This window comes from Apiospora marii (genome assembly GCF_038362585.1).
Source record: "Apiospora marii strain CBS 49790 chromosome Unknown utg000004l_segment0_segment1, whole genome shotgun sequence".
NCBI classification, from domain to species: Eukaryota; Fungi; Ascomycota; class Sordariomycetes; order Amphisphaeriales; family Apiosporaceae; genus Apiospora; species Apiospora marii.
Window position 1 is genome coordinate 2,118,934 of NW_027117376.1, and position 27,719 is coordinate 2,146,652.

At 55.6% G+C, this 27,719-nt stretch overlaps 10 protein-coding genes across 10 annotated transcripts; 4 read left to right on the top strand and 6 right to left on the bottom strand.

Annotated features, from left to right (window-relative positions):
• Positions 1-400: 400 nt before the first annotated feature.
• Positions 401-2,035, bottom strand: PG985_007616 (uncharacterized protein; the record flags this gene model as incomplete). Its single annotated transcript, XM_066827384.1, has 1 exon — positions 401-2,035. One exon carries the CDS (start codon positions 2,033-2,035, stop codon positions 401-403), a length of 1,635 nt encoding a protein of 544 aa, XP_066685059.1.
• A 644-nt stretch (positions 2,036-2,679) lies between these two features.
• On the bottom strand, positions 2,680-4,805 carry PG985_007617 (choline dehydrogenase; the record flags this gene model as incomplete). Its single annotated transcript, XM_066827385.1, has 2 exons — positions 2,680-4,408; positions 4,474-4,805. The coding sequence occupies 2 exons, from the start codon at positions 4,803-4,805 to the stop codon at positions 2,680-2,682; spliced, it is 2,061 nt and encodes a 686-aa protein (XP_066685060.1).
• A 4,741-nt stretch (positions 4,806-9,546) lies between these two features.
• On the bottom strand, positions 9,547-10,256 carry PG985_007618 (uncharacterized protein; the record flags this gene model as incomplete). Its single annotated transcript, XM_066827386.1, has 3 exons — positions 9,547-9,752; positions 9,808-9,879; positions 9,944-10,256. The coding sequence occupies 3 exons, from the start codon at positions 10,254-10,256 to the stop codon at positions 9,547-9,549; spliced, it is 591 nt and encodes a 196-aa protein (XP_066685061.1).
• A 2,193-nt stretch (positions 10,257-12,449) lies between these two features.
• Positions 12,450-12,987, top strand: PG985_007619 (uncharacterized protein; the record flags this gene model as incomplete). Its single annotated transcript, XM_066827387.1, has 3 exons — positions 12,450-12,557; positions 12,617-12,846; positions 12,975-12,987. 3 exons carry the CDS (start codon positions 12,450-12,452, stop codon positions 12,985-12,987), a joined length of 351 nt encoding a protein of 116 aa, XP_066685062.1.
• Positions 12,988-14,818: 1,831 nt separating this feature from the next.
• On the top strand, positions 14,819-15,366 carry PG985_007620 (uncharacterized protein; the record flags this gene model as incomplete). Its single annotated transcript, XM_066827388.1, has 3 exons — positions 14,819-14,977; positions 15,044-15,196; positions 15,274-15,366. 3 exons carry the CDS (start codon positions 14,819-14,821, stop codon positions 15,364-15,366), a joined length of 405 nt encoding a protein of 134 aa, XP_066685063.1.
• A 429-nt stretch (positions 15,367-15,795) lies between these two features.
• Positions 15,796-16,929, top strand: PG985_007621 (uncharacterized protein; the record flags this gene model as incomplete). Its single annotated transcript, XM_066827389.1, has 1 exon — positions 15,796-16,929. One exon carries the CDS (start codon positions 15,796-15,798, stop codon positions 16,927-16,929), a length of 1,134 nt encoding a protein of 377 aa, XP_066685064.1.
• A 3,503-nt stretch (positions 16,930-20,432) lies between these two features.
• Positions 20,433-23,056, top strand: PG985_007622 (phosphoketolase; the record flags this gene model as incomplete). The annotated part of the gene is made up of 3 exons (XM_066827390.1): positions 20,433-21,992; positions 22,058-22,262; positions 22,326-23,056. The coding sequence occupies 3 exons, from the start codon at positions 20,433-20,435 to the stop codon at positions 23,054-23,056; spliced, it is 2,496 nt and encodes an 831-aa protein (XP_066685065.1).
• An 848-nt stretch (positions 23,057-23,904) lies between these two features.
• On the bottom strand, positions 23,905-24,225 carry PG985_007623 (uncharacterized protein; the record flags this gene model as incomplete). Its single annotated transcript, XM_066827391.1, has 2 exons — positions 23,905-24,036; positions 24,154-24,225. 2 exons carry the CDS (start codon positions 24,223-24,225, stop codon positions 23,905-23,907), a joined length of 204 nt encoding a protein of 67 aa, XP_066685066.1.
• A 922-nt stretch (positions 24,226-25,147) lies between these two features.
• PG985_007624 (uncharacterized protein) lies at positions 25,148-25,675 on the bottom strand (the record flags this gene model as incomplete). The annotated part of the gene is made up of 1 exon (XM_066827392.1): positions 25,148-25,675. One exon carries the CDS (start codon positions 25,673-25,675, stop codon positions 25,148-25,150), a length of 528 nt encoding a protein of 175 aa, XP_066685067.1.
• Positions 25,676-26,024: 349 nt separating this feature from the next.
• Positions 26,025-27,200, bottom strand: PG985_007625 (uncharacterized protein; the record flags this gene model as incomplete). Its single annotated transcript, XM_066827393.1, has 1 exon — positions 26,025-27,200. The coding sequence occupies one exon, from the start codon at positions 27,198-27,200 to the stop codon at positions 26,025-26,027; it is 1,176 nt and encodes a 391-aa protein (XP_066685068.1).
• Between the last annotated feature and the right edge of the window lie 519 nt (positions 27,201-27,719).

A 27,719-nucleotide genomic window follows, 5' to 3' on the forward strand; every position in this document is an offset into this window, starting at 1 on the left:
GTCAGATGGATATTCAGTACCCGCCCAGCGTTTCGGATACTGTATCGCTCAAACTTTCGCAAAGCTACAGCGCCGTAGTCTCCCAGAAGGCCTCGAGGAGTAACCGTCGCCTTCTGTCCCGGATAGACGACGTGCGGCGATGCTCGGACATCCAAGAAACTTGCCGGTGCCCATTTCCAAGGGTATGTCGTTATCCGCGAACCCTTCCAAAAGAGAATGTGCGGCGGAAACGCCCCGATCTGCGACAACATCACCTTCATCCTGTCCTCTTGCACTCGAGTCTGCTCCCGGTTCCGGTCCTCGGGCCGTCCGAACGATCTGGCCCGGATGGCCAGCATGGGCGTGACGTCCAGATTGATGAGGCTCCCCACGCAGACGGTCTCGTCCTCCCCCCTGCTCGTCACGCGGCCGCGGAACCCGGGCCCCACCTCGGTAAGCAGCAGAGAGGGGTGCTCGGTCCCGAACCCGACGAGCTGCCGCTCCGCGCCGGCGGCCATGTCCTCCGCCCGGGAAAGGGCGTGTCCCCGTACCACGTGCCGCGCGTTCGGGTGGCCGTTTTGAACGCGTAGCTGAAGACGGGGTCCAGGCTCGTGTTGCGGATCGCGTTGCACACCGCCCGGGGCTCCCGGAAGGGACAGGGGCCCAGGTCGGCCGGTTCTAGTTGCAGTGGAGCCAAGGCCTGCTCGGCTCTCCCCAGTTCTCGCTCCCTCTTCGTGGCGTATTCGGCGAGCTGATTGACTCCCAAGAGTAACAGGTCGTCGGCGGAAGAGTCATACTCCTCCCCCACCGCGACCAAGTCAGGTATGGACTCTATGTCTTGAGCGATATCTTTGAGTGCGTAGAGCAAAATCAACGGGGCCGGGCTTTCAACCAGGTCCGTAATGGCCATGGTGGCAATCACTTCGGCCACCTCTGTGGTGTTGTCCATCAGGTTTTGTTTGCTCCATCGGTCGAGAGGTCCCGTGGTGTTACGAAGTTGGAAATGGGGCTCTTGGGCTAACATGATTTCGTTTAGTGTCCAGAGACGGGTGTTCCAGTCGCAGTGGCTGATCCTGGTTAATATTTCCAGAGGCTCCGCTTCCGGGCTGCTGTTGCAGAGCCAGCGATCCAGTATCAGAACCTTTGTGGCGTGTGCATAGGTTTTGGCCATGCGGGCTATCGCCCTCATTCGTATGTTTACCTCTCTGGGCACGCATAGAGTGTCGATCCACCACGGCCAACTGGCCTTCGACTCGCTGTCTCGATTCATCACCTCGTCCACCGACCGTTGGATCCGGCGCAGCTGGCAAGTCCACATGGCGTTCTTTATCTGATTGCCCAGCCCATCTGACCAGACATGAGAGATCGCCACGTAGCTGGGCCTCTGCGCAGCGTCTTGGATCTGGAACGAATCTGTTTGCAACGATACACCCATATCATCACCGGTTTCAGTTACCCTCACTAGTGGTATTCCTCCGTTCTCCAAAACATCGCTGGTCTTGGTCAATGACACCTCCACCATTGCGCACCTCTCGCCGCTGCAATCCGCCGAGTGAACTTGCTTGTACGTTTTCTCGTCAAGTTGGTTCGCAAAGCAACCTTCCGCGACGCTGCACCTAGAATGGTCTTTCTCCTCTCGTCTTCTGTCCAGAGTACTGAGGTAGAACAGAACCGTGGGGCGGCAATTGTTCATGAGGGCCGCCACTTCCCCCGGGCACCACCCCGCGCCCAACAGCATCGATTTGCCATACTGCGGATAGGGCCATCTGTACCGTTTCTCGTAGGCGGCTGAGACGCCGATTTCTGAAAAGACGTGACTCAAAGTGTCGCCAAGAAGAATGAGAGAAAGCACAACTTCATCAAACCCCGGAACCTGGGGCTGGTATTGCTGGCCAGCCAAAGATCCCACCACGCGATGCAAAGTGCCTAGGATATGCCCAAACGCCACTGATATTGCCGCTTTCTCGTCGAATGAAGAGTAATAGACTGCCGACATCCGGAGCCAAAAGTACTTGCGAAGATTGGCTCCCGTGATCATCGTTTGGCCAGTCGGCATCGTGTTCAATAGATCCATCGGCCGGAATCGGATGCCGAAGAGGGAAGACGTCGCATTGAGAAGACCAAACATGAGCCAGCCTTGGACGAATGACACCAAGGCGGTCCCAGCCGCGGCGACATGACCGTTCGCCCCAACGTCTACGTTGTGATGACCCGGGATATCCTGAAACGACACTTCTGAGAGGCAGTATTGTTGATAATCACATGTATACGGGACTTGCAAACGATAAAGGAATGGGTCTTTTTGGGCCTGCCCTTTTCTGGTGCCGTCGGACATGTCTCCGAATCAAGGTGGATGCCCAGGGAGCAAAGGCGTATGAGAGCTTCTATGGCTCATACCATGCTGATACCTCCAGTAGGAACAAGGTAAAGATAATTTTTAGACCGAAATATGAAAGAGCTTAAGGCTGGTATTGTGGTGATGTTGACCGCATCTTTAATATCCGTACGTAAGCGGTGCAAGTCGCACATGATTTTACCGCCACCATGGCTGCTTGATGACATCACCGAGCAGTTTTAACACCAATGAGGCATTGCGAGAAGTTCAATTGAAGAAAACGAGATAAGGCAAGGCTAAAACGCAACAAAAATACAGGGCCATAAACGTCGTATTTCTCAAATCCTCATCACTGCTCTCCCCTTCTAGTTACCCCCCAAGATATCCTCCGAAGCCTTCTCACTAACCAAGTAAACCGACACCACCGGGAACGCCCCCGGAATCCGCGGGAACACACTAGCGTCCACCACCCTCAGCCCCTCGACCCCGCGCACGCGAAACTTGGAGTCCAGGACCGCCTTCTCGTCGTCGTCGGCCCCGATGGCGCAGGTCGAGGTGACGTGGTGCCCGAACATCTGGTTGCGGATGAACTCCTCGTCCGATTTTCCCGCGGCGTCGTTGCAGCGGCCGTCGGTCCGGTTGATGTCCCGGCAGGGCGGGCCGGTGATGTTGACGGGCCCCGCGCCGCCCTCGGAGTCGGCGGCGACGTTGAGGAAGGCGCGGCGGCCCCAGGCGACCACGTCCTGCAGGGCGCCGAGGTCCGTCTCGGCGCCGTCGGTGAAGTAGTTAAAGTTGATCTCGGGCATGTCGGTCGGGTCGCTGGAGCGGAGCTTGACGGTGCCGGCGCGGTTCTGGGGGTGCATCTTGACGGCGTGCATGCCCCAGGTGTTGGGCGGCTCGGTGAAGTCCTGGCCGGGCGTCTTGGGCCAGAAGCCGCGGAAGGTAAAAGGGCCAGCGAAGATGAGGGCGTCGCGCTCGCCGTCGGGGGAGTGGTCCGTCTTGAGCATGAAGGCGTTGCTGTTGGGGCCGGCGCGGGTGTAGGGACCTTTACCCTGCAGGAAGAGGGCGTAGCACGGGTCCGCCGCGTCGCCCTGGAAGGTGCAGACGGGGTCGGGGTCCTGGCCGGGCGCCGTGGCGAAGGTGAAGTTCTCCTTGGCCAGGCCGAAGATGCCGATCTCCTCGTTGTCTTGCATGTTGGTGCCGACGCCGGGCAGGTCGGCGACGACGGGGATCTGGAGCTTGGTGAGGTCGGACGCGGCGCCGATGCCACTGAGCATGAGGAGTTGAGGGGTGTTGAAGGCGCCGCCGGAGAGGATCACTTCCTTCTTGGCGCAGACCTGCTTGGGGGCGGGCTTCTTGCTGCCGTCGTGGCGCAGGTCACCCTGGTAGGCGCTCTTGCCCTCGAGGTACTCAACACCGATGGCGCGCTGGGGCTGGCCGGGCGGGCCCGGCTGAAAGAGGACGCGGGACACCAAGGCGTTTAGCTTGAGGCTCAGGGGGTGGCCCTCTCGCATGGTGTCGAGGATACGGTTGCGGGAGCTGTAGCGGCCCCAGGTGGCGTTGACGTGGAAGGGGAGGGCGAAGGCGCCCGTGGTGGTGTCGCGCTTGGGGTCGAGCGAGTTGACGTCGGCGGTCAAGAGCTCCGGCAGCTTCGCGGGGTCCTGACCGATCTCCTTGACCATGCCAGTCAGGATGTCGCGCGCCTGCGTCGAGGCCAGGTATTGGTTGCCATCGCCGATGGTGACCTCGAGATACCCATCCTTACCGTGACCGGGGGTGCCGGCGGGCAGGTAAGTGTTCTTCTCCATCTTCTCGAAGAGCGACCGCATGTGGGTGGCGCTCCAGGTGTCGTCGCCAGTGATGTCCTTGATGAAGTCCCAGTCGCTGTCGCCAGGCAGGTGGACACCGCCGGCGTTGATGATGGAGGAGCCTCCGAGCGTGGCGCCACGGGGGTACTGCACACCCAGAACCTCCGAGCCCTCGGGCTCGGTGCCACCGGGACCGACGAAGAGCTCGCCGTTGGGCTTCTTCCATACCAGGTGGTCGTTCTTCAGTGTCCGTTCCATATCATCGTAGTGCTTGACATAGAAGCTCCTGTAGTTGAAATGTCAGCAATCGGAGTCATCTCGGGGTTACCATCCGGTAGAGGGTGTACCAACCAGTGAAGGCTCTCCTTGATGCCGGTGCTCTTGAAGAACGAGGCAACGTTGGTGTCTGGGTCGGCACTCTCATCGTCACCAGCCTCGAGCAGAAGAGTCTTGTGGCCAGCACGGGCGAGGTTGGCAGCAAGGGGGCCACCACCGGGGCCGCTACCGACAACAACGTAGTCGTATTCTGCCGTCTCCGGGCGGCATGTCTCACCGGCAGCCGGGTCACGAGGAGCCGGGGGACCAGGAGGGTTAGGGGGGCCCGGGGGGCTGGGAAGGGCCGAAGTTGCGCTTGCGGCGGCGAGAAGCAAGCCACACAGGCTGGGAAAAGAATGGCTTCGCATGATGTGCGATAATACTACTGCTATACGTAGTAGTAGACAGAAAACGAGTGTCCAATGATTGCGCGTAGATCAGCAAAAGGAAAACATCTGGAAGACGATGGGCGCATGCACTCCCTCTTATGGAAACTCTCTAGCCTGTCTCTTAGCTGCAACGGGCGACGAGCATGCGCTCGCTGGATGCGCCCTCGGATGAACTAGACCTGAGGCGAGGCGTGGCATAGGTGCGGGAGATGAGTTCGTCCTGAAAGAGGGACATGCTCCAGCTCCATTCTTCCGAGCGTCCCATCGTGCATCGTTGGTGCCGGGCTTGGCAGCCGTGGGAAATGAGAATGGTAGTGGTCGGGGGTCGTATGCCGATGCGGCAAAAGCAGTAGCTGCCCGGCAGGGAGGGTCGCATGGCGAGCTAAAGAGGGTAAGGCCATATGCAGGTACGCAAACCTGTCCGAGAACGGTTTCTTCGTCCCGGGCAGCGGGGACAGAGGGAGAACAAAGCGCAGCCTCACCAGGCCACTTCCCCGGCTCGCGCAGCGACCGTCTCAAGGGTATCGCCCTCCCAAACCACTTATTCTTATTCATTGGAACTCGGGTCACGATCCCGAGCAAGGCTCTTGGCTCTCGGTCCCCCAGGACCCTTTTTAGTCGTATGTGCGTAATAAACATGGGACAGCAGCTTTACCGCTAGCCGACTAATTAGCCGCGACCCAAGAGTGGGTTCTCTGCGATTTCCCCTCGATATCGATCGATATAAGGTCAATAAAGGTCGAGGGGCCCGTAACGAGTGCAACACACCGCACACTTTAGGCTTCGAATGCGCACAAATCTCCGCGCCGGCCTGCAACTGTTTCTGGAATTACGAGAAAGTCCGCCCATCTGGTCATTTTTGTTTTGCACAACGGAGTATTGTGGTCAGAATAGCGCTGGAATTCGCAACTGATTCAAAAACCCTGGGGTCAATCTTAGCTTTTGCGATCCACCCAATTCGAGACCCTGGCGCCAGCCCAGAAGTGGATCGCTCTTGAAATTGCCGGCAGTCTGCAACTGCACTGCCCGAGCCTTTTTCCACCCTCCGCGAAATAGCATGGACCAGTACGTGGACCCCCATCTATCGGGCCTGCTTTCTCTTTCGCCGGGCTCGACGCCGCTGGTATCAGGTGTTGAACCCTGAGGTGTTCGTGCTACGCATGCACACATGGCCCGACAAACGGGGGTGCATGATTCAGGCGGTCCCTATCAATTTTCCCTGTAGCAAGGGGCCTCGAGGCATGCGGAGGACCGTGTGCAGAGGCTCAAATAAACTCGAGGGTCCGATGGCAGATGGGAGCGGCAGTTAAGATTGAAGCTAGTGAGTCCTCTAGCCCGAGCGGCGACTGCGGCGTGGCTCCTACTGTAAATCCGCCCTAAGCCCACGTGCGGTGGCCGTGCCGACTTACACCAGATGAAATCTTGATTAGACGACAGCCCTAGGGAACCAGCTGTGGACGCGTGCGATAAGACAATTTCCATGGTTGTCACAGACAATAATTACCTCAACAGCTCCCTTTAATTTGACACTGACCCAAGCCCAACGCACCGAACCCAGTCAAGGGCGTGCTTCCCCGGCATAAGACTTTGAATCGTCTTGGACGAGCATCAGAGGAGGCTTAGGACGGAGTCCTCCCGAAGACACTCTCATCTTTGTGATCTTGATCCAGTCATCAAACCGGAGTCTAATATTCAACTCGATAATACGTTTCACAGGCGTCACGGTAGTCCACGCGAATTTCGAGTTTTCTTTCACTCGTCATTTTCGTTCTGAGCTGAGGTATTGATAATGGTCCAGTAGTCATGAGACTCCTAGCATTGACCTGCTTATGATTGTCTGAGAGTACTGAGCTCTATGACATGGAGCCTTTCACCAACATGACATGGTCTTACGCTAATCACTTCGACCTGGCGAATATCTCTTTGGGCCTGGCAACCTCAACGGCATGACACGACTGCCCATGGGGTTTATACTCCGCCTCTTCCTCGGCAGTGGCTATTACGACTGCGACACCCGTAAAGACGTGTAAATTGGCAGTAGACGCACTATTGGCTGGCTGTTGAATGGACAGGTGCCTAATCATGTGACACTCTACGGAAATAACCTCGCATTAGTTCTTGTTGAACGTACCAGAGGCCCCCGAGGCTCGTGTTCAATATCTAAGCCGCTGTAAGATACAGCGGTACACCCGTTTATAATGCCGCATCCATCTGCTACTTGGAGAGAAACAGTGTGGTTTTGCCCATGGCGATGTTTGCAATCACCTTCGTAGTATAATACCAACTCATGCGCCGCTCCCCATGGCTCCAGATACAATGTGTTTGGTAAGGCTGTTTGTAGCCGATTATAATTTTGTAATGCACGCATCCAGCCACTGAGACTCAGTATGAGCGAAGGCGAGAAAAGAGGAGATTGTTGGTATTGATACGGAAGGGAAGAGGTGGTGGTACCACCGTCAACATAGACGGGAAGAGAGGCTGGCATTGACGGGTGCTGCTCGATTACGCAGCCGGCAGCCCACAAAGTTGGTTTGATGACAGTACTCAGGCAGAATTTACTCATACATATCACGTTTCTGTTGTACTTGTCCTGTCAGAGGAGGGCCGAAGGGGGGTCATGTTATTAGCCGTTTTAAGGTTAAGACAACCTAGGCAGAGGCCAGGCGCCATCTCAAGCGTCAGCAGCTTCCCACCACCTATTGGCCAAGGTCAATCACAAAAGCCTGGAAGTTTGGGGGTTTGCTATTGTTGGCCCCAACCTTCGAGGATTGCTAACGTCAGATCAGCATTGAAATCGAACGTGTACAATTCAGCATCAGATCAGCCTGGTAGCCCAGATCGAGCCTTGTCATAACACGCTTGAGGTGATTGAGGCCCAGAGCTTCCTCTTTTGGGTATATCTTAAGGGGTGTCAGACTTTATAAAGTATTTCTGCTTTGAAAATGAAGACGGTTCGGTGGAGGTTGAATCACGTGCGGGGCGGCGAGTACGGAAGTTCTAGTTGATACTTGGAGTCTAACAATGGCCCGGCACAAGTAGAGATAGGAAGGAGCAGCACCCCGTGGATGGTAATTGCAAATGTATTTTGCTCTCCTTACCATGTCTGTCACATTCACAGTGTCTCGTCCACACAGTTGGGCTGGTGCATTTGCAGCACCGAAGCAATATCTTATTAGCCGGGCGTGGGATCGCCGTAAGACCGCATTCGACCCCTCTTACAAGGGTATGGGAATGGCGATCCACTCCCCCATCCCTCTTCTGCATCCTCGACACGAACGTGTTGGTGATTGGCTAAAAGCATCACAATGCGTGCCTAGGTGCTGCATAAGGCACTGCCATTTTACTTTTGCAAGTCAGACGAGGCATTTTCGTAAGAAATAGGCCTCACAACTTTAGAAAAAATCTGCCTCACCAGAGCCTCGTTTGTGCCCCAAGTCATACCGCCTAGTAGGCTGCATTGAGGCCCAATAGTTACTTTGATAAACGGCCTCACTTGACACAATGAGGCGCAATCGGGCGCAACAGGCGTGATGCCCATCGTGATAGGACATGAAAGGCCATTGATTGGCTTGTAGCTCACAGCAAAAGGCCTCACATCTGCAAGTTGAAGGAAACTTGGACCAATTACCTTCGCTCGGTCGTATGCTTTTGAGGAGGGGGGAAATGCACGACCATCTTGATGTTGCATGATAACGTGCATTCCGATTGTGGTCAGGGGGCGTCACTGTCCTTCACTCGCACGTGCTGTTTGAGACCTCAACACAGCTTGACAAAAGGACACTAACCAATCATGATACTAATTGCCCCTCCATTACGACATATCTTGCATCCACATAACTGTCTGCCCCGGGGCTGTATACATTGGTATATGAGGCGGCTCTGTTCCGAGACAGCTGCCTACAAGGCAGGTTTCTTCCTCCACCTCAGGGCTTATATGAAGCCATCCTAGCCCTCCATACTTCTATATAATCAAAAATGGATGATACCTACAGTCTTTGATTGATTGTAGCTATGGCAGCACATCCTATTTTCCCAGAATGACCGGATCGATGGTTTATGATCTGGGACATACTTGATGACATCCTCCATGTCAAGCCCCCCGAGAGAAGCTATGGGTCCAGGCGGCTCTGAGAATTGGTATTGTGTAAGTGTTGCTCGCATCTTAACGCTGCCTGCACCTGATCATTCATTATCACGAACTCGACATCTGCCAACGTTCATCTTCACGCTACATTACGAAACATTCCAACCCTGCTCAGTCACTCTAGCATCCCATGATAGGCTGTTAGGTACCACTTCATCCGCCTTAACGTTTTCTATTACATCGCACCACCAAGGCATCTACTACACAAATAAAGAGGATCCGATAAGCGACCAAAAACATACCGCCCTTACCCAGTATCCGTCTTCTAAGAAAGAGAAAAGATGAGCACTAAGAAAGGAAGACCTCAGATACTCGCTAGATGACCTCCCATTACGGTCAGCAAGATTGCACGCAGTCAATCAAGCATATCGAACTTGGTGTGCGAATGTGTAAAGGGCCCAGAGACTCCAATCAAAGTCATGTCTCTCTGCCTTGATCACACTTCGACGTCCTATCCCGATCTGGGCCGTCCAACCGGTCGCCTGCCGACCTTGCACTGCTCAATATGGGTGATATGATCACCCATCTCTCCGTGGCTCTCCCCACAGTGGCACAAGAAAGTGCTCAAGCGCCATCTCAATGACTTGCAAGTCTCGAGATGTCGTTTGTGGTTCGACTTGCGAGCGCCGCAGTCGAACTTCTCACACCGACAACGATACCAACCTGGCTTCGCCTCTCCGCGACGCGGTTTCTCATGAGTTTCAACGATATGTCGGCGTAGGTCTTTACCACTCCGCGTCTGTAAGCTGCAACGAGGGCAGGTATTCGCTCTGGCTTGAGATCTGTTCGCACGAAGTTAGACTAACAACAAAAAAAGGCCACTACGAATTTACTTACAGATCCAAGGCTCTTCTAGTGCCCGGCGATAGCCCAGGGTTAGGCGAATCGTTCCAGTTTGGGCGATTGAAACTGTTCGATGGCGCAGAGATAGGATTGCTAGGAACTGCAGATTCTGGGTAGAAAGCACTGTAACCACTGCCCATTACTGGAATGTTCCAGTCCCGCGGCTGGAGCATTATAGGCGAAATTGGACTAGCTACGAAGGGCGCAGCGATGATCGAGGGACTAGCAAAGCTGAAGTTCTGGATATCATTTTGGGAGACTGGGGCCCCGAGATTCATCATTTCCAGGCGTCCGTCGGTGAATGTTGGTTGTTCTTCTGCGTAGACAAACTGATATGGAGAATATTCGTTGCTGAATTCGCTGCTGAATGGTGAGAATGTGGAGTCATCTTCGTCCAGGATGTCTCCAGAACTACCCGCCAGGTTCAACCACTGTTGGTCCATTGCCACGAGGAACTATTGCACTATAGTGACTTATCGAAATGACCGCAATTGTTAACTCAACATACACATGATGAAGCACATAGGCCGCGGAGGGAAGGACAAGCCTCTTAATCAATGTTTCGGTTCAAGAAGAACAGGCAGACCGGCCTGAAAGTAGCGACAGGACGAGGTGTGAGATGCAGTCGCGCCCATTGAGTGAGGCCCAAAATGGCTTACATGATTGGGTGCGCCTTCAATTTGAGGCTCCCGTTCTCTTGAGGGCGAGGCATATTCCGGGCGTATTTCAGGCGCATTTTCAAGAAGAATTAGAATGGACTCAAAATGAGAAATCATCCCGGCCTTCTTTTCGAAGAGGCTGTGAGGCCCCAGAGATGATGGACACGCGGATCTAAGTGAACAAGACACATGCTGTTGATATCTTGGCTTTCCGGCATCAGGCGGATTTTAGGAGAAGCTACCCCTGACGTAGACCTCTCCATCGCTGCCTGCGAGTAAACAGCTAAGGCAAATGAGAAGTGATGGGTGTATGCGACTCACTGCCAAAGATGCGAAGGCTATCAAGACAGAAGATTTTCAAGATTGTTAGTGTTATGTACAGCATGCAGCAGGATAGCACGCAGTATAGACCTCAAACCTGCTGATTGGGCCGTCGACTTTGATCAATGCCTGGAAGGTGCACCAACGTATTGTTCAAGCATACCAACTGCCAACTGACTCGTGCATCGATTATTTCCTTCGAAGTCTCGGTGGTCGGCAGTACCAAATTCCAGGTGCACTGTCGGCTGCGCTAAGGGAAGCTAAGAGCGCTAAAATAGTTTCACGTTGAAAAGAAACGGCGGAATACAACGTGGGCCGTTCATACAGTTGGAAGTGGATTGGCAATTTGCGATGGAGTAGCAGCCGAAGCGGCTCAATCAATGCATCGCAATGCTAGCTGCCAGACTGCAGGCTGGTTTGACGAGGAGGTCGGGCTGGTTGAAAAAGAAGAGCGTTGAAGTAAGGTTAGAGTTGTGGCTGCGATGGAAGCTAGAGCTACGAGACAAAACTGCCAACCTTCTGACCCTGTGACCCGAACCCGATGTTGGAAACGTTGAAACGGTTGAACAGCTAGTGAAAGTCAATGAGTAAGTGCCAGCGCAAGCGCGGCTCAAAATATCGATTTTCCAATCTCCCTGTGTGAGCCGGCCTCCCAAGCTCGCAGTCCGGCCAGAAGGTCCGGCGCCCACAAATACGAGCTGGACTGGAAAGAATCCTGTTGGAAAACTTCAATGATGAGGAAGATGACGAGCCACATGGGGCGCGCCGTTGCCAGCTCCTCCATTCCTCAACCCACCCAATCTAACGGCTCTAACAACCAAGCGACGCAATGAAACATGAAGCTACTGATCAAGCCGAAAAAACAGAGGCAGAAACCGTCCGCTAGATACGATGACATGTGGCTGGAGGTGCTTAATAGCTTGCAATTGGCTCCTCTAGGATGGGGATGACGCAAGAAGTGCCCGGGAGCCCCTGGGAAACCGTTACAGTAACTGGCCGCTAGGGCCACACGCTGCCCGTTTTCAGTGGGCTACTTGCGTGTCGTGCTGGCGTCTGCTGCATGCTGCCCCCCTGCCGGGCCCCCGGGGGTCGAATCACCAGCCGCGCCGACGCGCACTAGCACCGCTTCTGGCACTACCTCCCAAGACTCCAGGATATGTCACTGGGAAAATGATGTAACCTGGCCCCGCCCACCATCTCGATCGCCCGCTACGGGAACGACAATCAGCCCCCTGCCCTCGGCGCTAGGACAAGCCCCCCAGCCATGAATCGAGGTCAAAATCAAGATTTTGAACCCGGAAAGCTGTCAACAATAGCACTCCCACAGACCTATCTGATAAAGGCTGTGACGTCTCCATCGCTTCCGTGACGCTACGTGACGCCACGGGGGTAAGCTACCCACCACACTCAGCTCTAGAGTCTGGACCTCTGGCATCTGGTGGCTTGCTTTTGCATTAACCGGTTTTTCGAAACGACGAAGGAGGCTTATAAAGAAGGTCCGGGTGCTCGCCGTTTGTTGAACTCTGATCCAGACCACAGTATCACACACCTACAAGACCTCAGCCTGCCCTTCCACCAGTTGTCTCTTCGACTTGCATCTCTCTTGACAACCGTGTATACACCAACGACTCCGTATCACACAACACATATCACAACATGTCTTCGTCCGAAGCCGAGCAGAAGAAGGGTCCCCAGGTGGCCACCGCCAACGAGGAGTCCGAGCAGGACCAGGGCGTGGAGTCGCAGCAGGAGCAGGAGAAGCAGGTCGCCGCCCCCGCAAGCGCCGCGGCCGCCGCCAGCCGCGCCGCAAGGCCCCCGTCCAGGAGGAGTCCGAGGAGGACTCGGACGACGACGACAACCAGATGGCGCAGTACCAGCAGCAGCAGATGATGATGCAACAGCAGCAGCAACAACAACAGATGCAGCAGCAGCAGCAGGGCGGCGGCGGCGGCGGCGGCAAGAGCGACACCCTCAAGCTCCGCCTGGATCTCAACCTCGAAGTCGAGGTCACCCTCAAGGCCCGTATCCACGGTGATCTTACCTTGGCACTACTGTTAGTTTTCACCTCTTTGCTTCACCACTCCGTGCTCAACTCATCCCTGCCAACCACAGGGAATAAACCCACCGCATCGCCTTGCAATGTCATTCCTCGTTCGTTCGCGATGCTAACTATGTAGACAGTGATGGTGCTTAAACCACCAAACCTTCACACTATATCACACTTACACACCTGTGCCCCTGGCCTAATACTAGTCCAACCCGACCAGCGGTTTCTGGTCCCCAGTCTTCTGGTGGATCAGTCACGAGTTCTACGGTCCTAAAGAGACACTTGGACCTGAGCGCGAGTCAACAACAACACCAACAACACTCGCGCACACAATTCTCTTCGCCGGACCGGCGCGGCGTTAGCGGGTTGCTACTTCGAAACGGGGGCTCAAAGAAGAAGTTTTCACTTATGAGTTATGATACCTACACGATGTTGGAATGCATCCTATTTTTTCTGTATATACAACCACACTTTGTAATACTAGCGTATGGAGCTGAGACACAGAAACAATCATATTGGCGTTACTTGATTCCAAAAACATGAAGCATCATCGCAATCGTGAAATTATCGAGCTTACTGTTCAAAATGCGCCATCGCAAGGTGTGCTGATGTGAATAGGAGTGGATCGACTGCCTCACCTTGCAGCTTCTCATACAAGTTCGTTTGCTTGAGGATCGCAGCGAACGCCTACCGATCGGGATATGGGATGGCATGCCCAGAAAGCAGGGAACCCTACCCATGGACTTTTCCAACTTGGTTAGCCCGTTTTACTTTAAATAGAGGCACACCCACATTCGGGTGCCCGGCAGTGGCTCTTCCCTGTCGTTGCGTGGTTGCCCGAATTCCAACATGCCAACATGCGTGTTCGCGACGCGCAGTTTGGTTGTTTCGAGCACGCTGGGTAATCATGCCATTGGTGGAGTAGGGCTCGCTGGGTAATGACGTGAGAAAATTGGCGACGGACCGACTTTGAGAGGTGACGAGAATGAAGCACAGAGGCACAGAGGAACACGGCCAAAATTAAAAAACCCGATGTTAGAAATGAAATGCTCGAAAATTGGGGATGACGAGAAGTCAATAAATTTGCGAGCGTTCTCCATTTCGTATTTGCTCTTCTCGTCGTCTACTTCCATGAGTTTTGTCATGTCTGTTTCTGCTTTCGTGAGATGGAGCGAGGGTGACAACGACGGTGCTTAGGTACCCGAGGTGATCGACATGGGCGGTGACGCGGGCCAAGCTGACTTTAGGACAAGAGGCCGGCGCCCCGGAGTGCGCTTTCGTTTCGTTACTGATGCACCTGGGAGCCCAACAGCCAGGATGCATTCCATTCGTTGGTAAGTCGTTACTATCTCATTTCGATTCTACTTACTGCTTCTAGCAATGTGTGTGACAAAACCAACCCAACCGAATGATGAAAACAATCCACGGACTTCCCTTTCATACAGTTTTTTGCATGATGAGCCGTGCAGATTCCCCCACTGACAATTGGGCAACACACAACTTACTTTTTTCCTCTGTTACCAACAAAACCAAACTCGGACAGAAGATTTTCTTTACGGTAAAACTAATGTGGTTGATTGCATACGCCCAGGTTCGGTTGGATACATGTTTGCTTGCTCCCCTTGCTGCTTTCTTCCCTCTTGCACATTGATTCCGTTCGCGTGTAAATGCTTGAAAGAGCGCAGAGAGGTAAAGGTAAGAAAGGGCGAGTGTGAACGAACTTAAGCCCGTCGGCGATAAGCGAGCGAGCGAGCGACCGCTGGCTGGCGGGGCGGAGCGCTGCCGACGATTACTCACGGGCATTTCCTGCCCCTCACATCCTTATCCTCGAACGGGTCGTCGGACAGCCGCTAGCTTGGTTGCATTGGAACGACAGCCCTTTGCTTTGCGATAATCCTACGAAGAGATATATACCCAATTATAATATTACTATCACGTTACTTCCAACCATCAATCACCTTGATCTTCATACGTGACAATGTCGCCCACCGAGAAGGTTTCGACCAACAAGGCGCCGAAGCCCCTGCCCCAGTTCTCGCAGGCCGTCAAGTACAATGGCATGGTCTACTGCTCCGGCAGTATCGGCTTCGACCCCGCGACGTCGTCGCTGGTCGAGGGCGGGGTGAAGAACCAGACTGTAAGATCTTCCCTCCATATGGCAGGCATTGGGGAAGAGACGTTGTTTGATCTGACGCATGTGTAGAGACGAGCGCTGCAGAACCTGACGGCGGTGCTGGAAGCGGCCGGCAGCGGCTTCGAGAACGTGGTCAAAGTCAACATCTTTCTGACGACCATGGAAAACTTCGCGGCCATGAACGAGGCATATGACGAGTTCTTCCGACAGGAAGTGAAGCCTGTGAGTAAGCCCCGGCAAAGCATATGACAGACAATCTTCACCTCAATGGTTGCTAACCTTTAAAATCCCGCTCAAAGTGTCGTACCTGTGTCGCGGTATATCAGCTGCCCTTCCAGGCATTGGTTGAGATTGAGTGCACTGCGTTCTCGAGCCCGGCACCTAAACTGTAGATAGGAACAACTACTCCGTATAATAGAGAGGAATTGTCCCATCTCGATCATCATCAGCCCGTATAAAATTGTACATGTACACAATTCCCGTGATCGAAAATGGTGGTTTCACAGCAGCACCGCTTAAGCTTTCAGTAGCGGGGTCGGGCCGCCTAGCAAGCAGGAGACATTTCCCCGGATCAGCTTCCATTGGCAGATTCAATTGGGGAAGGCTCTGGAGCCGATCGCTGGAGCTTGGGCCGCTTTTTTATTTTTCTGTGCTGGCTGACGTCGATGACCAGTCCATTCGCAATTTCTCAATTGCCACGCCGCTTGCCAACGACGTAAACTTCGGCCAGCCTCTTCTTCTTCTTGCCATTGTAACACAACATCGGACCAAAAAGCCTCTCCTTCTGTTGATGTTCGCTTTGTAATATTCACCCGACCACGATGAACCAACAAACAGGACTGCGCTTGATGCGCGTCCCGCATTCGCTCGTTAGGAATCGCCATTCTTCGAGGCCGTCGCAGATCGCATTACCAAACCGGATACGGATACACCAAGCAGTCACCACTCCCCTGTCGTGGCGGCGCCATGCCTCCAATAATAGCACGGCCGCCGCCTCTGCCTCTGCAGCCGCGACCGCCAAGACGTCGAAAGCCGCCGAGACCGAAGCCGTCCTCACGCCCCTCGACGCCGCGACCGCCTCCACGCCCGAGGCCGCGACCTACGACCCGGACGTCGACATCAGCACGACGCTGAACCCGCCCGCCAGCACGCGCCCGCCGCCCCTCGACCTACCGCCGCCGCGCGAGCCCGACGCCTCCGCCTTCGGCTACTACTTCCGCCTCGGCAAGGCGTACATGACCTTCTACAAGACGGGCCTGCGGGCCATCTTCACGAACCGCAAGCTGCTGTCGGAGCTCAACCACGTCTTCCAGGGCCCGCCGGGCCTCGCCAAACAACCAGCGGGCGCGTCGTCCTCGCCCATCAAGCCGACCCGCGCCGCCGTCCTGCTGCGCGAGCGCACGTCGCACGACCTGGCGCGCCTCCCTATCTTCGGCGTCCTGGTCGTCGTGTTCGGCGAGTTCACGCCGCTCGTCGTGCTCGTCTTCCCCAAGCTGACGCCGCTGACGTGCCGGATCCCCAAACAAATCGAAAAACTACGGGCCAAGATGCAGGCGCGGCGCGAGGCGTCCCGAAAACTCCTGCGGCACGTGGATGCGTCGGCGCTCGAGAGGCTGGCGCCGGGGCACATTGTGCGCTCGCTGGGGCTCGGGCTGAGCTTGTGGGACAAGGTGGGGGTGGATCCGCCGTTTGCGCGGGTGCGGGCGGACCGCGCGGTGCGGCGCCTCGTGGCGGACGATTTTAGTATACGCGATGGTGGGGGCGTGGACGGGCTGGTGGGGGAGGAGGTCGTGATGGCTTGCGAGGACCGCGGGATGGATGTCACGGTTGCGGGCGAGCAGAGCGTCGCGGAGCTGCGGAAGAAGCTGGCGGAGTGGATTCAGGAGACGACGACCAAGGATGAGGCCGAGGGCGAGGCGGCGGTCCGGCGGATTTTGATGCGGACGGGGCAGTAGAGGGAAGGCATGCATTGGTTGGTGTTCCTGGAGTTGTTGGTGGGCACACTGGAAAAAGGGGAAGACATTGTTTATATGCAAAGGTGGGAATTGTGCATTTTCTCGTGTAGAATAGACGAAAAAGCCACTCCTAGACGTCAGGTGGGACTTGTATACTAGAATCAATCCATAATCCATCACTCCACTCGAAATTCGTCGAGTTGGACAGAAGCAATACCCCCAGCGGGCCGTTTTGGCTGTAACTCACCTTCTCTAAAGCACGGTCTTCCTTATCTAGCATTCGTCGAGCGATAGATACAACTATGGCAGTGGTATCCCGAGTGCCTTGTTTCGCGCGGTCTGCGTGTTCGTCTATGCGGTCTGTTCTGATATCCGGTCGGCATGGAACTCATTATATGCGATTGGGATGCGCGCAATGGTTTTGTAATTCCCTGGCACCTTCCCGTCGAACGTCAAATCGTACCGACCAGAGGATTCATTGGGTCGAAATATTGTTAACTCTTTCCTGGGCTTGAAATTAAAGGTCCAGCATAATGGCGGTCCCGCTCGGGTTTATAAAACAGCCTCACCAACACAGAAGTTTCGCTTCGCCAACTCGCTACGAGATGCCGTTTTCGCCTCGTCGGACACCCCGTTGCTTAGCTGCGTCTTCATCATTCGTACCTCGCGACATTTGTGGCGCCTTTCGATTCCGCTACCTATGTTCTCCATCCTCGCGGAAGATTGCGCTCTCGCCAAGGCACAGCTTCTCTTGGAGATTGTATCCCTCGAAGCGCAAATGTGGCGTGGCGCAACGGTCAGAACCAAGTCGACATCGCTAACCTTTGCCCCTTGGGATGAAGAGTGAGTGAGTAGATGTATGTTGTCGCCTGTTCAGACACGTGGCTGGCAATCGCTTCGAGGAAGCCCGGCGGAACTCGCTGGCTTCCTAGGGCTTGCGAAAGACCAAGCCAGCATCCGGTAAAGACAGGCCCGAACGCTTCGCCGGAATCCCCGTTCGGTTACGCTAGGAACCGCTTACAGCAGCTCAGCTTAAGCGGGCGCTCCTCCGTCATGGTCGTTACTTAGAGGAGCTTCGATCTCGAATCCCCCGCGGGCGGTCGTCCCCGCGCATTTCCAATTGCCCCGCGATCCCCAACTGGCGCAAGAAGAATGAATACCTCGCTGGAATCGGCCCTTTATGCTCGGCATGACCGTGCCGAACCTGTCCTGAACTCTATTGAATGACAACCCGAAGCTAACCCCCGGATTCCGGTCCCAGCGAACTATCCACACTCCCCAGGGGTCGCTGGTTCCATCTGCGGGTTAGTTAGCCTGTCAAATCTCGGCGGGGCTGCTTCGGCGGGTCGCTGAGGTTGGGTGATCGCTGTGGGTGGGATGGTGGGATGCTGTGGCTCTTCGATCTGGCGTTCGGGAGTCCACCTGATGTTGAACTCGATGACAAACAGGCTCTTGATGGCGATTTTGATCTTTGCAATCTTTGGAAGAGGCTCCGCTCTGGTATTTACGCTGGGTCGCTACAGCCTATGGGCCGAGGTCGAAGTATGCCGCTTCTTGTTTCTCGTCGCAGAAGTTCGTCGGTTGTCAGCGGAGTTCCAGAGCGGAGCTCGCAGTCGGTTCGCGGCAGATTCCGACGATAACCCAAGCGAGGGGGATAGGTTCCCGTGGAGTTTGGCATGGGGTACCTGGGGTAGTCCCGCGTACTTGGGATAATCGGAGGCATGTCGTCAATTGTCAAGAGGGCCCGTTTCGCGAGCATCATACCACGGAGCAATTGCTCTATCCTCCAACGAGGAACCAGGCGTTCAAGACTTGAAGCCCCTCAATACTTACTGAACCACATACCCATCAGCGTTTTGTCCAATCTCTGATGTGACACAGGTTACCGCTGTGTTCGCGGCGTCATTCCGTTCGCAGGTAAAGTACATGTTGGTTATTCATTTCTCCGACAGCGCAGATCGAGATTGCTAGAAACCCTGGGGCTCTATGTTTCTAAAGTCAGGACTGGAGCAAATATGACTATGTCGCAGGTAATGGGGAAGATCGCCTTTTCTGCCCTATTCTGGTCGTACACCGAGGATGGACGAAGGTCGTGGGACAAGCGGACTGCGCCGGCCACGTTGCGGGATCAATGAGGCATATCCTGCCCCGCGTACCCAGTTGCCGTCGGTGAGGACAATACCACATGCCCCTACCAGGCTCTTGTTTTCGCCACTCCCTCCGACCCGAGGTCTTGGTCAATTCCATGAGATTGATTGATGCGACTGCGAGATGAATAGATGGATGGATGCTCAGATGTTGGGCTGCCCATGTGGCATGTGTTTACTCTGGCCAACGTTACTTCTGCAAATCTATGACATGTCACCAAATGTTTCTACGAGAGGCCAAGTCCCGGCTGCAGTTCAAGGACGGCTTGGGAGAATCAGAATCAGACCACTTTGGGTGGGCCGGCATGCAACGCCCCCCGGGCTGTCAAGACGGATAGAGCAGGAAACAAGCATATCATCTGCATGTTTCTGGCCAAGCTGAATCCTTCGCGGCGGGTAAAGAGGCCGGATTACGGGAGGCCGACGTAAAGGTCCTGCAGCTGCCAAACTGATGCACCGCTGTGGGTCGTATTCTGAGGAACTGGACGTTAAAAGAGCCCGGAGAGATGGAGATGTGTGTGGAGTGTTGGAGGGGCGTGGGGGAGGGGTTACTAGCCTGGGGGAATTTCGTCGACCGTTGCCGCCAATGCAAAGCAGACCTAGCGGATGCTCGGGACGGATTGGGGTTTCCTAGTGGGGTAATAGCTGAACCGGCCATGACGCCCCCCCAGAGCTGTCAAACTTTTTGACGTCGTTCCATATCAGCCTTCGAATCAGACCACATCTGCTTCTAGACCAGCATGCAGTTGGACTACATTGGCCATTGCCAAGACTCTGATTCGCCAATGATAGGGTGATGCAGTGCTCATTGGACGCTGACTAACATGCCATATATGCCTGCCTGCGTCAGAGGCAAGACAACCTCAATATGCAGCCCAGACCCCGTGTCGCCGGGCCAGAGTATCTTTGGCCAAGGTCATGCCGCACCGCGCCCTCTTGGCCCGACGGCCTGGGCCGCCTCGGTTGCGAGTACTGCTACCTACCTACGTAAGAGGCTTCGTCGAGATACGAAGGAGTCCGACAGCAAGTTTCCCGGATAGGCATGTCTAACAGGTGATCAACTGCTGCTGCACGTTGGGCTGCCTCGCAAAGGTTAACCCGCGTCGACACCATGCACGCATTCCCCACCCGTATATATATGCCCTGGCATCTGTAATGCGCACATACGTCAATGTTGGATCAGCGACATATCGTTTCCTCGTTCAACACTGCATCATACCCAAACTTACCTCTGTCTTCGCAAGCATTTCCACACACACAACACACATCCTTATATAGGAGCACGGAGCCTCTGGCGAAGTGTGACACCACATTCCCCTCCCGGCAATCACGCCCTCCTTACACCCTGAGCCCGCAATGGAGTGCGATAAGGCAACCGTCGAGAAGATCCAGCCCTACGGCGTGGCCCGGTCCACGGTGACGGGCAAGCCTCTTTCCAAGGAGGAGATCAAGCAGTACGATGACTTCTTCAAAGCCAGCTTGTATCTCTGCCTTGGCATGATCTACCTCATCGACAACCCCATGCTGACCGAGCCCCTGAAGAAGGAGCACATCAAGAGCCGCCAGCTCGGCCACTTCGGTTCTGCCCCCGGCCAGATTTTCACCTGGATGCACATGAACCGCCTGATCAAGAAGTACGATCTCGATGCGCTCTTCGTGTCCGGACCCGGCCACGGCGCCCCCGCTGTGCTCAGCCAGTCCTACCTGGAAGGCGTCTACTCCGAAGTCTATCCCGACATGTCCGAGGATCTCGAGGGCATGCAGCGCTTCTTCAAGCAGTTCTCCTTCCCGGGTGGCATTGGCTCCCACGCCACTCCCGAGACCCCCGGCTCCATCCACGAGGGCGGTGAGCTGGGCTATGCCATCTCGCACGCCTTCGGTGCCGTCTTCGACAACCCCAACCTGATCGCCTTGACCATGGTGGGCGATGGTGAATCCGAGACGGGTCCCCTGGCCACCAGCTGGCACAGCAACAAGTTCCTGAACCCCATCACCGACGGCGCGGTCCTGCCCGTGCTGCACCTGAACGGCTACAAGATCAACAACCCCACCCTGCTGGCCCGTATCCCCCACGAGGAGATCGAGCAGCTGTTCCTGGGCTACGGATGGACCCCGTACTTCGTCGAGGGCTCCGACATCGAGTCGATGCACCAGGCCATGGCCGCCACCATGGAGCGCTGCGTGGACGAAATCCGGGGCTACCAGAAGCAGGCCCGGGACACGGGCAAGCCCTTCCGCCCGCGCTGGCCCATGATCGTCCTGCGGACGCCCAAGGGCTGGACGGGCCCGCGCAAGGTCAACGACAAGTACCTCGAGGGCTACTGGCGCGCGCACCAGGTCCCCATCACGGGCGTCAAGAGCAACGACAAGGACCTGAAGACGCTCGAGGACTGGATGCGGTCCTACGAGCCCGAGCGTATTTTTAATGGCGCCGACGCCCGCATCTCGGACGAGCTCAAGAGCCTCTGCTGCCCCACGGGCCTGCGCCGCATGAGCGCCAACCCCGTCGGCAACGGCGGCGCGCTGCGCAAGCCGCTCAAGCTGCCCAACTTCCGCGACTACGCGCTCGAGGTGCCCGAGCCGGGCGCCACGAGCGGGGCCAGCATGTCCAACTTTGGCGTCTTCCTGCGCGACATCGTCAAGAAGAACCCGACCAACTTCCGCCTCTACGGGCCCGACGAGACCGAGTCCAACAAGCTCGGCGACGTCTACCAGGCCGGCAAGAAGGTCTGGCTGGGCGAGTACTTTGAGGAGGACAGCGACGGCGGCAACCTGTCGCCGGCCGGTCGCGTCATGGAGATGCTCTCGGAGCACACCGTCGAGGGCTGGATGGAGGGGTATGTCCTCAGTGGACGACATGGACTGCTCAACAGCTACGAGCCGTTCATTCATATCATTGACTCCATGGTCAATCAGGTAAGCACTACCAACAATCGCACTTGCATTGAGTTATCGGGTGACTGACAAGGGATGATCCACAGCACTGCAAATGGATCGAGAAGTGCCTCGAGGTTGAGTGGCGTGTCCGGGTGGCCTCTCTCAACATTTTGTTGACGGCCGTCGTCTGGCGCCAGGACCACAACGGCTTCACGCACCAAGACCCGGGCTTCCTGGACGTGGTCGCCAACAAGAGCCCCGAGGTGGTCCGCATCTACCTGCCCCCCGACGGCAACTGTCTCCTGTCGAGTGAGTGGAATTCTTACTCACCTTGTGATGAGTTTTGTAAGGACAAGTGCTGACATCCCCCAGCCATGGACCACTGCCTGCGCTCGAGCAACTACGTCAACGTCATCGTGGCGGACAAGCAGAACCACATCCAGTACCTGACCATGGACGAGGCCGTGATCCACTGCACCAAGGGCATCAGCATCTGGTCGCAGTACAGCACGGACCTGGGCGCGGAGCCGGACCTGGTCATGGCGAGCTGCGGCGACATCTCGACCAACGAGTCGCTCGCGGCGGTGGATTTACTTTTGCAAAACTTCCCCGACCTCAAGATCCGCGTCGTCAACTGCGTCGACCTCTTCAAGCTCATCAGCCACGTCGACCACCCCCACGGCATGACGGACGCCGAGTGGGTCTCCATGTTCACGGCCGACAAGCCCATCATCTTCAACTTCCACAGCTACCCCTGGCTCGTCCACCGCCTCACCTACAAGCGGCCCGGCAACGCCAACATCCACGTCCGCGGGTACCAGGAAAAGGGCAACATCAACACCCCGCTCGAGCTCGCCATCCGCAACAAGACGGACCGGTTTAGTTTGGCCATGGACGCCATCGACCGCATGCAGGCGCGGCTCGGCAACCGCGGGGCCACGGCCAGGGAGCGGCTGCACACGGCGCAGCTGTCGGCGGCGCGGGAGGCGTTCAAGTTCGGCGTGGATCCGGATTTCTTGACGAATTGGACGTGGCCGCAGGACCTGATGGAGCGGAATCGGAAGGCGTTGGGGCATTTGGAGCTGAAGCACCCCCATCATTGAGATAGATGGGGCGAGTTCGATTGGCATCGGGATGGTGGTGATGTCCAATATGGTTCATGTTCTCTCCATTCGTTTCTAGAAACAAGAATAGCTAACTGTCATTGAGTCGTTTATGTGTAGTCTCGGGTTACGGGAAGCGCTTTATAGTGTGATACGAAGAAACAAATACCAAATCGAACCCTGACCACTGCCTTGGGGATACCCCTCATATAATATACGTGAATGGATTACGGTACCATATGCGAGGGCGGAGATGCCTCGGACTCCCCTCCCCCCAGTACATCTCTCATCGAACTTTGACGCGAGCACGCGCAGGGGGTCGCTGTACGTTCCATCTCCCTCCAAGGGTGCAGTTATCCCCACTCTTCCTTCAAGCTATCTGCATGGGCTATCCAAAGGAGGGTAGGATACAACATGAAAACGTTCGACATCCCCCTCCGATCTGCAAAATAAGCACCCGCCCCGTCCCGTCCTGCATCTGTAAGGGGCGGGCCAACGTCGGGGCTATCAACTCGCTCACATATGCATCGCTCAGTCTTCACCTTTCGCGGACAACTTGCTTTAATTGGACATTATATGTTGTCATGGTACGTACATAGTAGCATTTGGGGAAGTCCACCACGTTACCATCAGCTCATCGTAATTCCTTCTTTGTTGGCTGCACACTGCAAAGGGAACTCTAGTTCAGTAGTAAGGCAACTGTCATTCAAGTGGAGTATTTGTGCACCCCGAATAGTCTATCTCCCCGAACTCCCCCCAGTAAAATCCCTGACGGACTCCCCCTTCCTTCCTCTCCGCATCCAGGCTGGCTACCATATACCAAGCCAGCCCTGCATGGAAAGGCCCGTCTATGGGTTGTACTTCTCCGACTTGCACCTCCCGCCACAAGCATAGGCGGCGCAGTTGCCCCAGCAGTTGCCGAGCATGAGGTTATCGGCGATGCCGTCGCCCACTTGCCTGAGGCAGATGTTGCAGCAGTCCTGTAGCAGTGCACACACACTCCGTATTAGTCATTCGGTCCCATGGCGGGGGTTGCTACGAAGCATTAAATGCAACATAATAGTGAGCTGGGTTGGAGAGAACGGTTAGAAACGTACATCACAGGCGTTGCCGGCGGCGGCGGCCCCAATCGCGGCGGCGAAGATGGCGGTGAAGATAGAGAAGCGCATTTTGTGTTTTGTTTTGTTCTGGTCGTTTGAGAGGGTAATGCCTCTGTGAATTGAAGTAGCAAGATGGAGGATGATAGGAGGGTTGGCTGGGTGTACTGAAGATCCATTCCGACTTGAGATGAGGGGGAAGGCTCCTACTTGTACACCTGAGCGTACGAGATCTATTCATCCCCCTGGTATGCGCCATTTCCCCTTATACTATACATGCTGCGCTTCGTTGTTATATCAGAGGCCCCGATATTGGTGGGGCCGTATATTCGCTACCGAGGACCGTGAGCTCCTGTCATGGCTGTGGGCCGGGGCTCCCTCCCCATGGTAGTTCCAAAGCTTAATTCCTCCGCGTGACCCGCACTTCCCCCCTGCCCCCCTGCCGACCACGAGCACGCCGAGGCTGCCGATTGTCGCCGGCCTCTCCAACCCTGCGTTCGGTACCTGATCTGATCTGATCTCGGGATGACCCTTGCCAGAAGCCTGCCATTTCATGCGTGGCTCATGGATGATTACCGGGTTTGTTTCGTTCTGGCGAGCCTCGGCGTTGCGAAGTGCGAGAATTCAACAGGGATCCATTCTTGTGTCCTCGCGCCTACCCCTTTGGCTCAGTTGTTTTGTTCCTGGTCACCAGGGGTTGCCCAGTCAATCACGGCGGCGCTCCTCTCCTCTTCTGGTTGGAGCCGATGGCAGAAACTTGGCATTTGTGCATTATTGCGCAGAGATAGGTATGAACCCACGGATTATTACTGATTCAGCCAATATAACATATCACAATAGCGTCCACCACCAAGTAGCAAGTCATTCATCCGGCAGCACGCCATCAACCGTCCAAGAGCCCGCAACACATTTTTCCATGCAACAGGAAAAAAGGGGGTTCTTTCATTCAAATGTGGCTCAATCAGAGTCCTCTGGGTAACCGAGTTTCCTCGTTTCACCCCGCTCTATCATTTTGAGTTACCGGTCCCGGAAACGCTCTTTCTCTTCCGTTAGGCTGATACTCGGCCATCCCGGGCCCTTCTTCCCCTTCGTGAGATGGTCGGCAGCGGCAGGCTTTCTGATGGCGTTCCCCTCCCGTTGTCCAAGTCCGGGACGAGACCGGGCCTTGTTCTTCTCCTCCATCTCCTTCTTCTGGTGGCCCCCAGACATTTTCGACCTCACCCTCCACGCCGGAGATCTCGGTCGACCACAGGTACAGGTCCCACGGATCCGGGCTCTCCTGCGACTGGTCCGAGTCCGCGTCCTCGTGGGGATAAATAGAAGTCGCAGGCCCGCAGCGCGCGCGAAACTTGTTGATTCCGCCCTGAAGTTCCAGGGGCTTATGGCTCTCCTCGCGCGTTTTCGCGTGGTGCAGCCAGTTCGATGTTCCCGAGCGTGGGCCACGGCGGGCGCGGGCGCGCGGAAGCGGTGGTGCAAGCACATCGCACGGAGGCGCGTCACGAGATAAAAGGCGCCCTAGCATCGGACGTCGGCACACGTAAAGTACGCTTCCGTCAAAACACACGGAAAGACCATTGATTGCATGCGCCACTGCCACTGCACCTGTTCACCAGAGTTGAGGGGAAATACTCGTATCAACTTGAATCAGGAGAGTGCATCGTTGCGTTTATGATTTGAAATGGGTAGTGACTGACACCATCCTAAGGTTTGACCCAAAATACGGGATATTTGGTATGAATTGAAGAAAGAGGGGGGAGGGGTTGAGGGAGCTCTCCGCGAAGGGGTTCCATCGCTTCAATTAACAACAGACCAGTCTATGGTCTTCTACTTCACGTGTCCACCGTAAGGCCAGCCTAACTAACAATCCTCTATTATACTCCATAGATATATGCGTCGGAAGGCTCGCCTTCACCTTCATCAATCCGCACAGTACCCCAGTCGTAGCCGCGGAAGCCCGTGTCGTCCCACAGGCACGAGAACTCCGCAAAGTCGTCTTCCGCCACCGTCACGAACGCGGAACCCTCCCCCCAGACCTCCTCGTAGGGTCTGTCCCAGGACATCTCAATGTCCCGGAGCGTGTCTTGGGACGGAAGCAGGTGGCGCATCAACTGCTTCGCCGTGACCTCTCGGCTGCGAGCGTTGGCGCCGGCTGTGGCGGAGCTCCAGTATTCGCGCGACCGGTAGACGAAGGTCTCGAGGCTGCTGAGATGCGCCAACAGGATGCCCATGCTTTCGTGCTGCATACAGCTGTGCCAGATCTCGAGCGTCTGGAGGCCGCGGGGCAGGTACCGCCGCAGGCGCTGCTCCTGGTTGGGCTGAGTGTCTAGATCCCAGGTAAGGTTGCAATTGACTAGGCGTAGCGTGGTGATTTTCGGGGTGAGGGCCAACAGCGGGAAGAAACGGCGTAGCTCGAAGGGATTGAGCTTGTCGTCTCGGCTCTGTAATGTCAGGTCCCGGACACGCTCCAATGGCTTGGCGGCGCCTGTTGCTTCAATTCGTTCAAGGATGTCCATTGCGTCCGGAAGCTCCTGCAGTCTGACCGACAGTAACTCCAAGTTTGGCGTGAGGAGGACGGCCAACATGGGCAGACACTCCGCGCTTGAATGTTCGTAAACGGGTTGTAAGAGGACGGGGTCCAATCCCAGCGCTGCGGCCATCTGTAGGAAGAGTCTCCTGTGATGCGCGGGCCTGAAGTCGTCGGATACATCGCCCAGGTGGATCTCTCGGACACAAGCGGCGAGGTCGGGCCTGGCAAGCACGGTTTCGAGGAAGCCGAAACGGGGTGGTGAGGTCTTGGATAGACGCCGATTGACGGGCTCGTACGTTCTGAACAACTCGGGCTGTGCCAGGGCAGCAAAGCGCCTTGAGACCTTGCCGAGGTTCGCCAGGGCCTTCCTCGCCCCGGACCCGGCATCAAATTCCCTGAACTTGCCGATGAATCTTCTGTGGATTCGATCTTCCAGTTTCCTTCTTTTGGCTTGGGAGACTTCGCTGGACAGCTGCCCGAACACGAGACACCATATTTCTGGAGGGAGCTGGGGTACCATTGGTATTCGTTCATGGTACCCGGGCAGATTGCCGCTAAAGAAAAGAATCCCGACTTTTAACCTGATGATTGTACAAGAGACAGATGAAATAAGGGTTGGCGGGTTGTTTGTTTTTTGGGGGGGAAAGAAGCACGGGAGCCGGCAAAGAATCACCCAGGCATAATACCTCAACAAACACGTGTCGTGGGAAATTGCACTGAAACATGGGCTGATGCGGGGTTGGATCCCCCTGGTAGTTACTGTGTAACAAGAAAGGGGTCTAGCAGCGAACTGACTCACCACTGCCCGCCGAGCCGAGTTCAATTTTCTAGCAAACCGTTGAAACAAAAGACGGCGCATAAGATGTGGTGTTGAGTAACAGTGGCAGTCAATCGGCGTATGCGATTGATTGAGCGCATTCTGTCTTGCCTCCATCGTGCTGTGATAGTAGGTATTGGCTACGGTTTCCAAGAATACCAAGATGTATGTAACACGTTTAGATGCCATCTACGTCCCACCCCGCCCCTTCTATTCCCACCG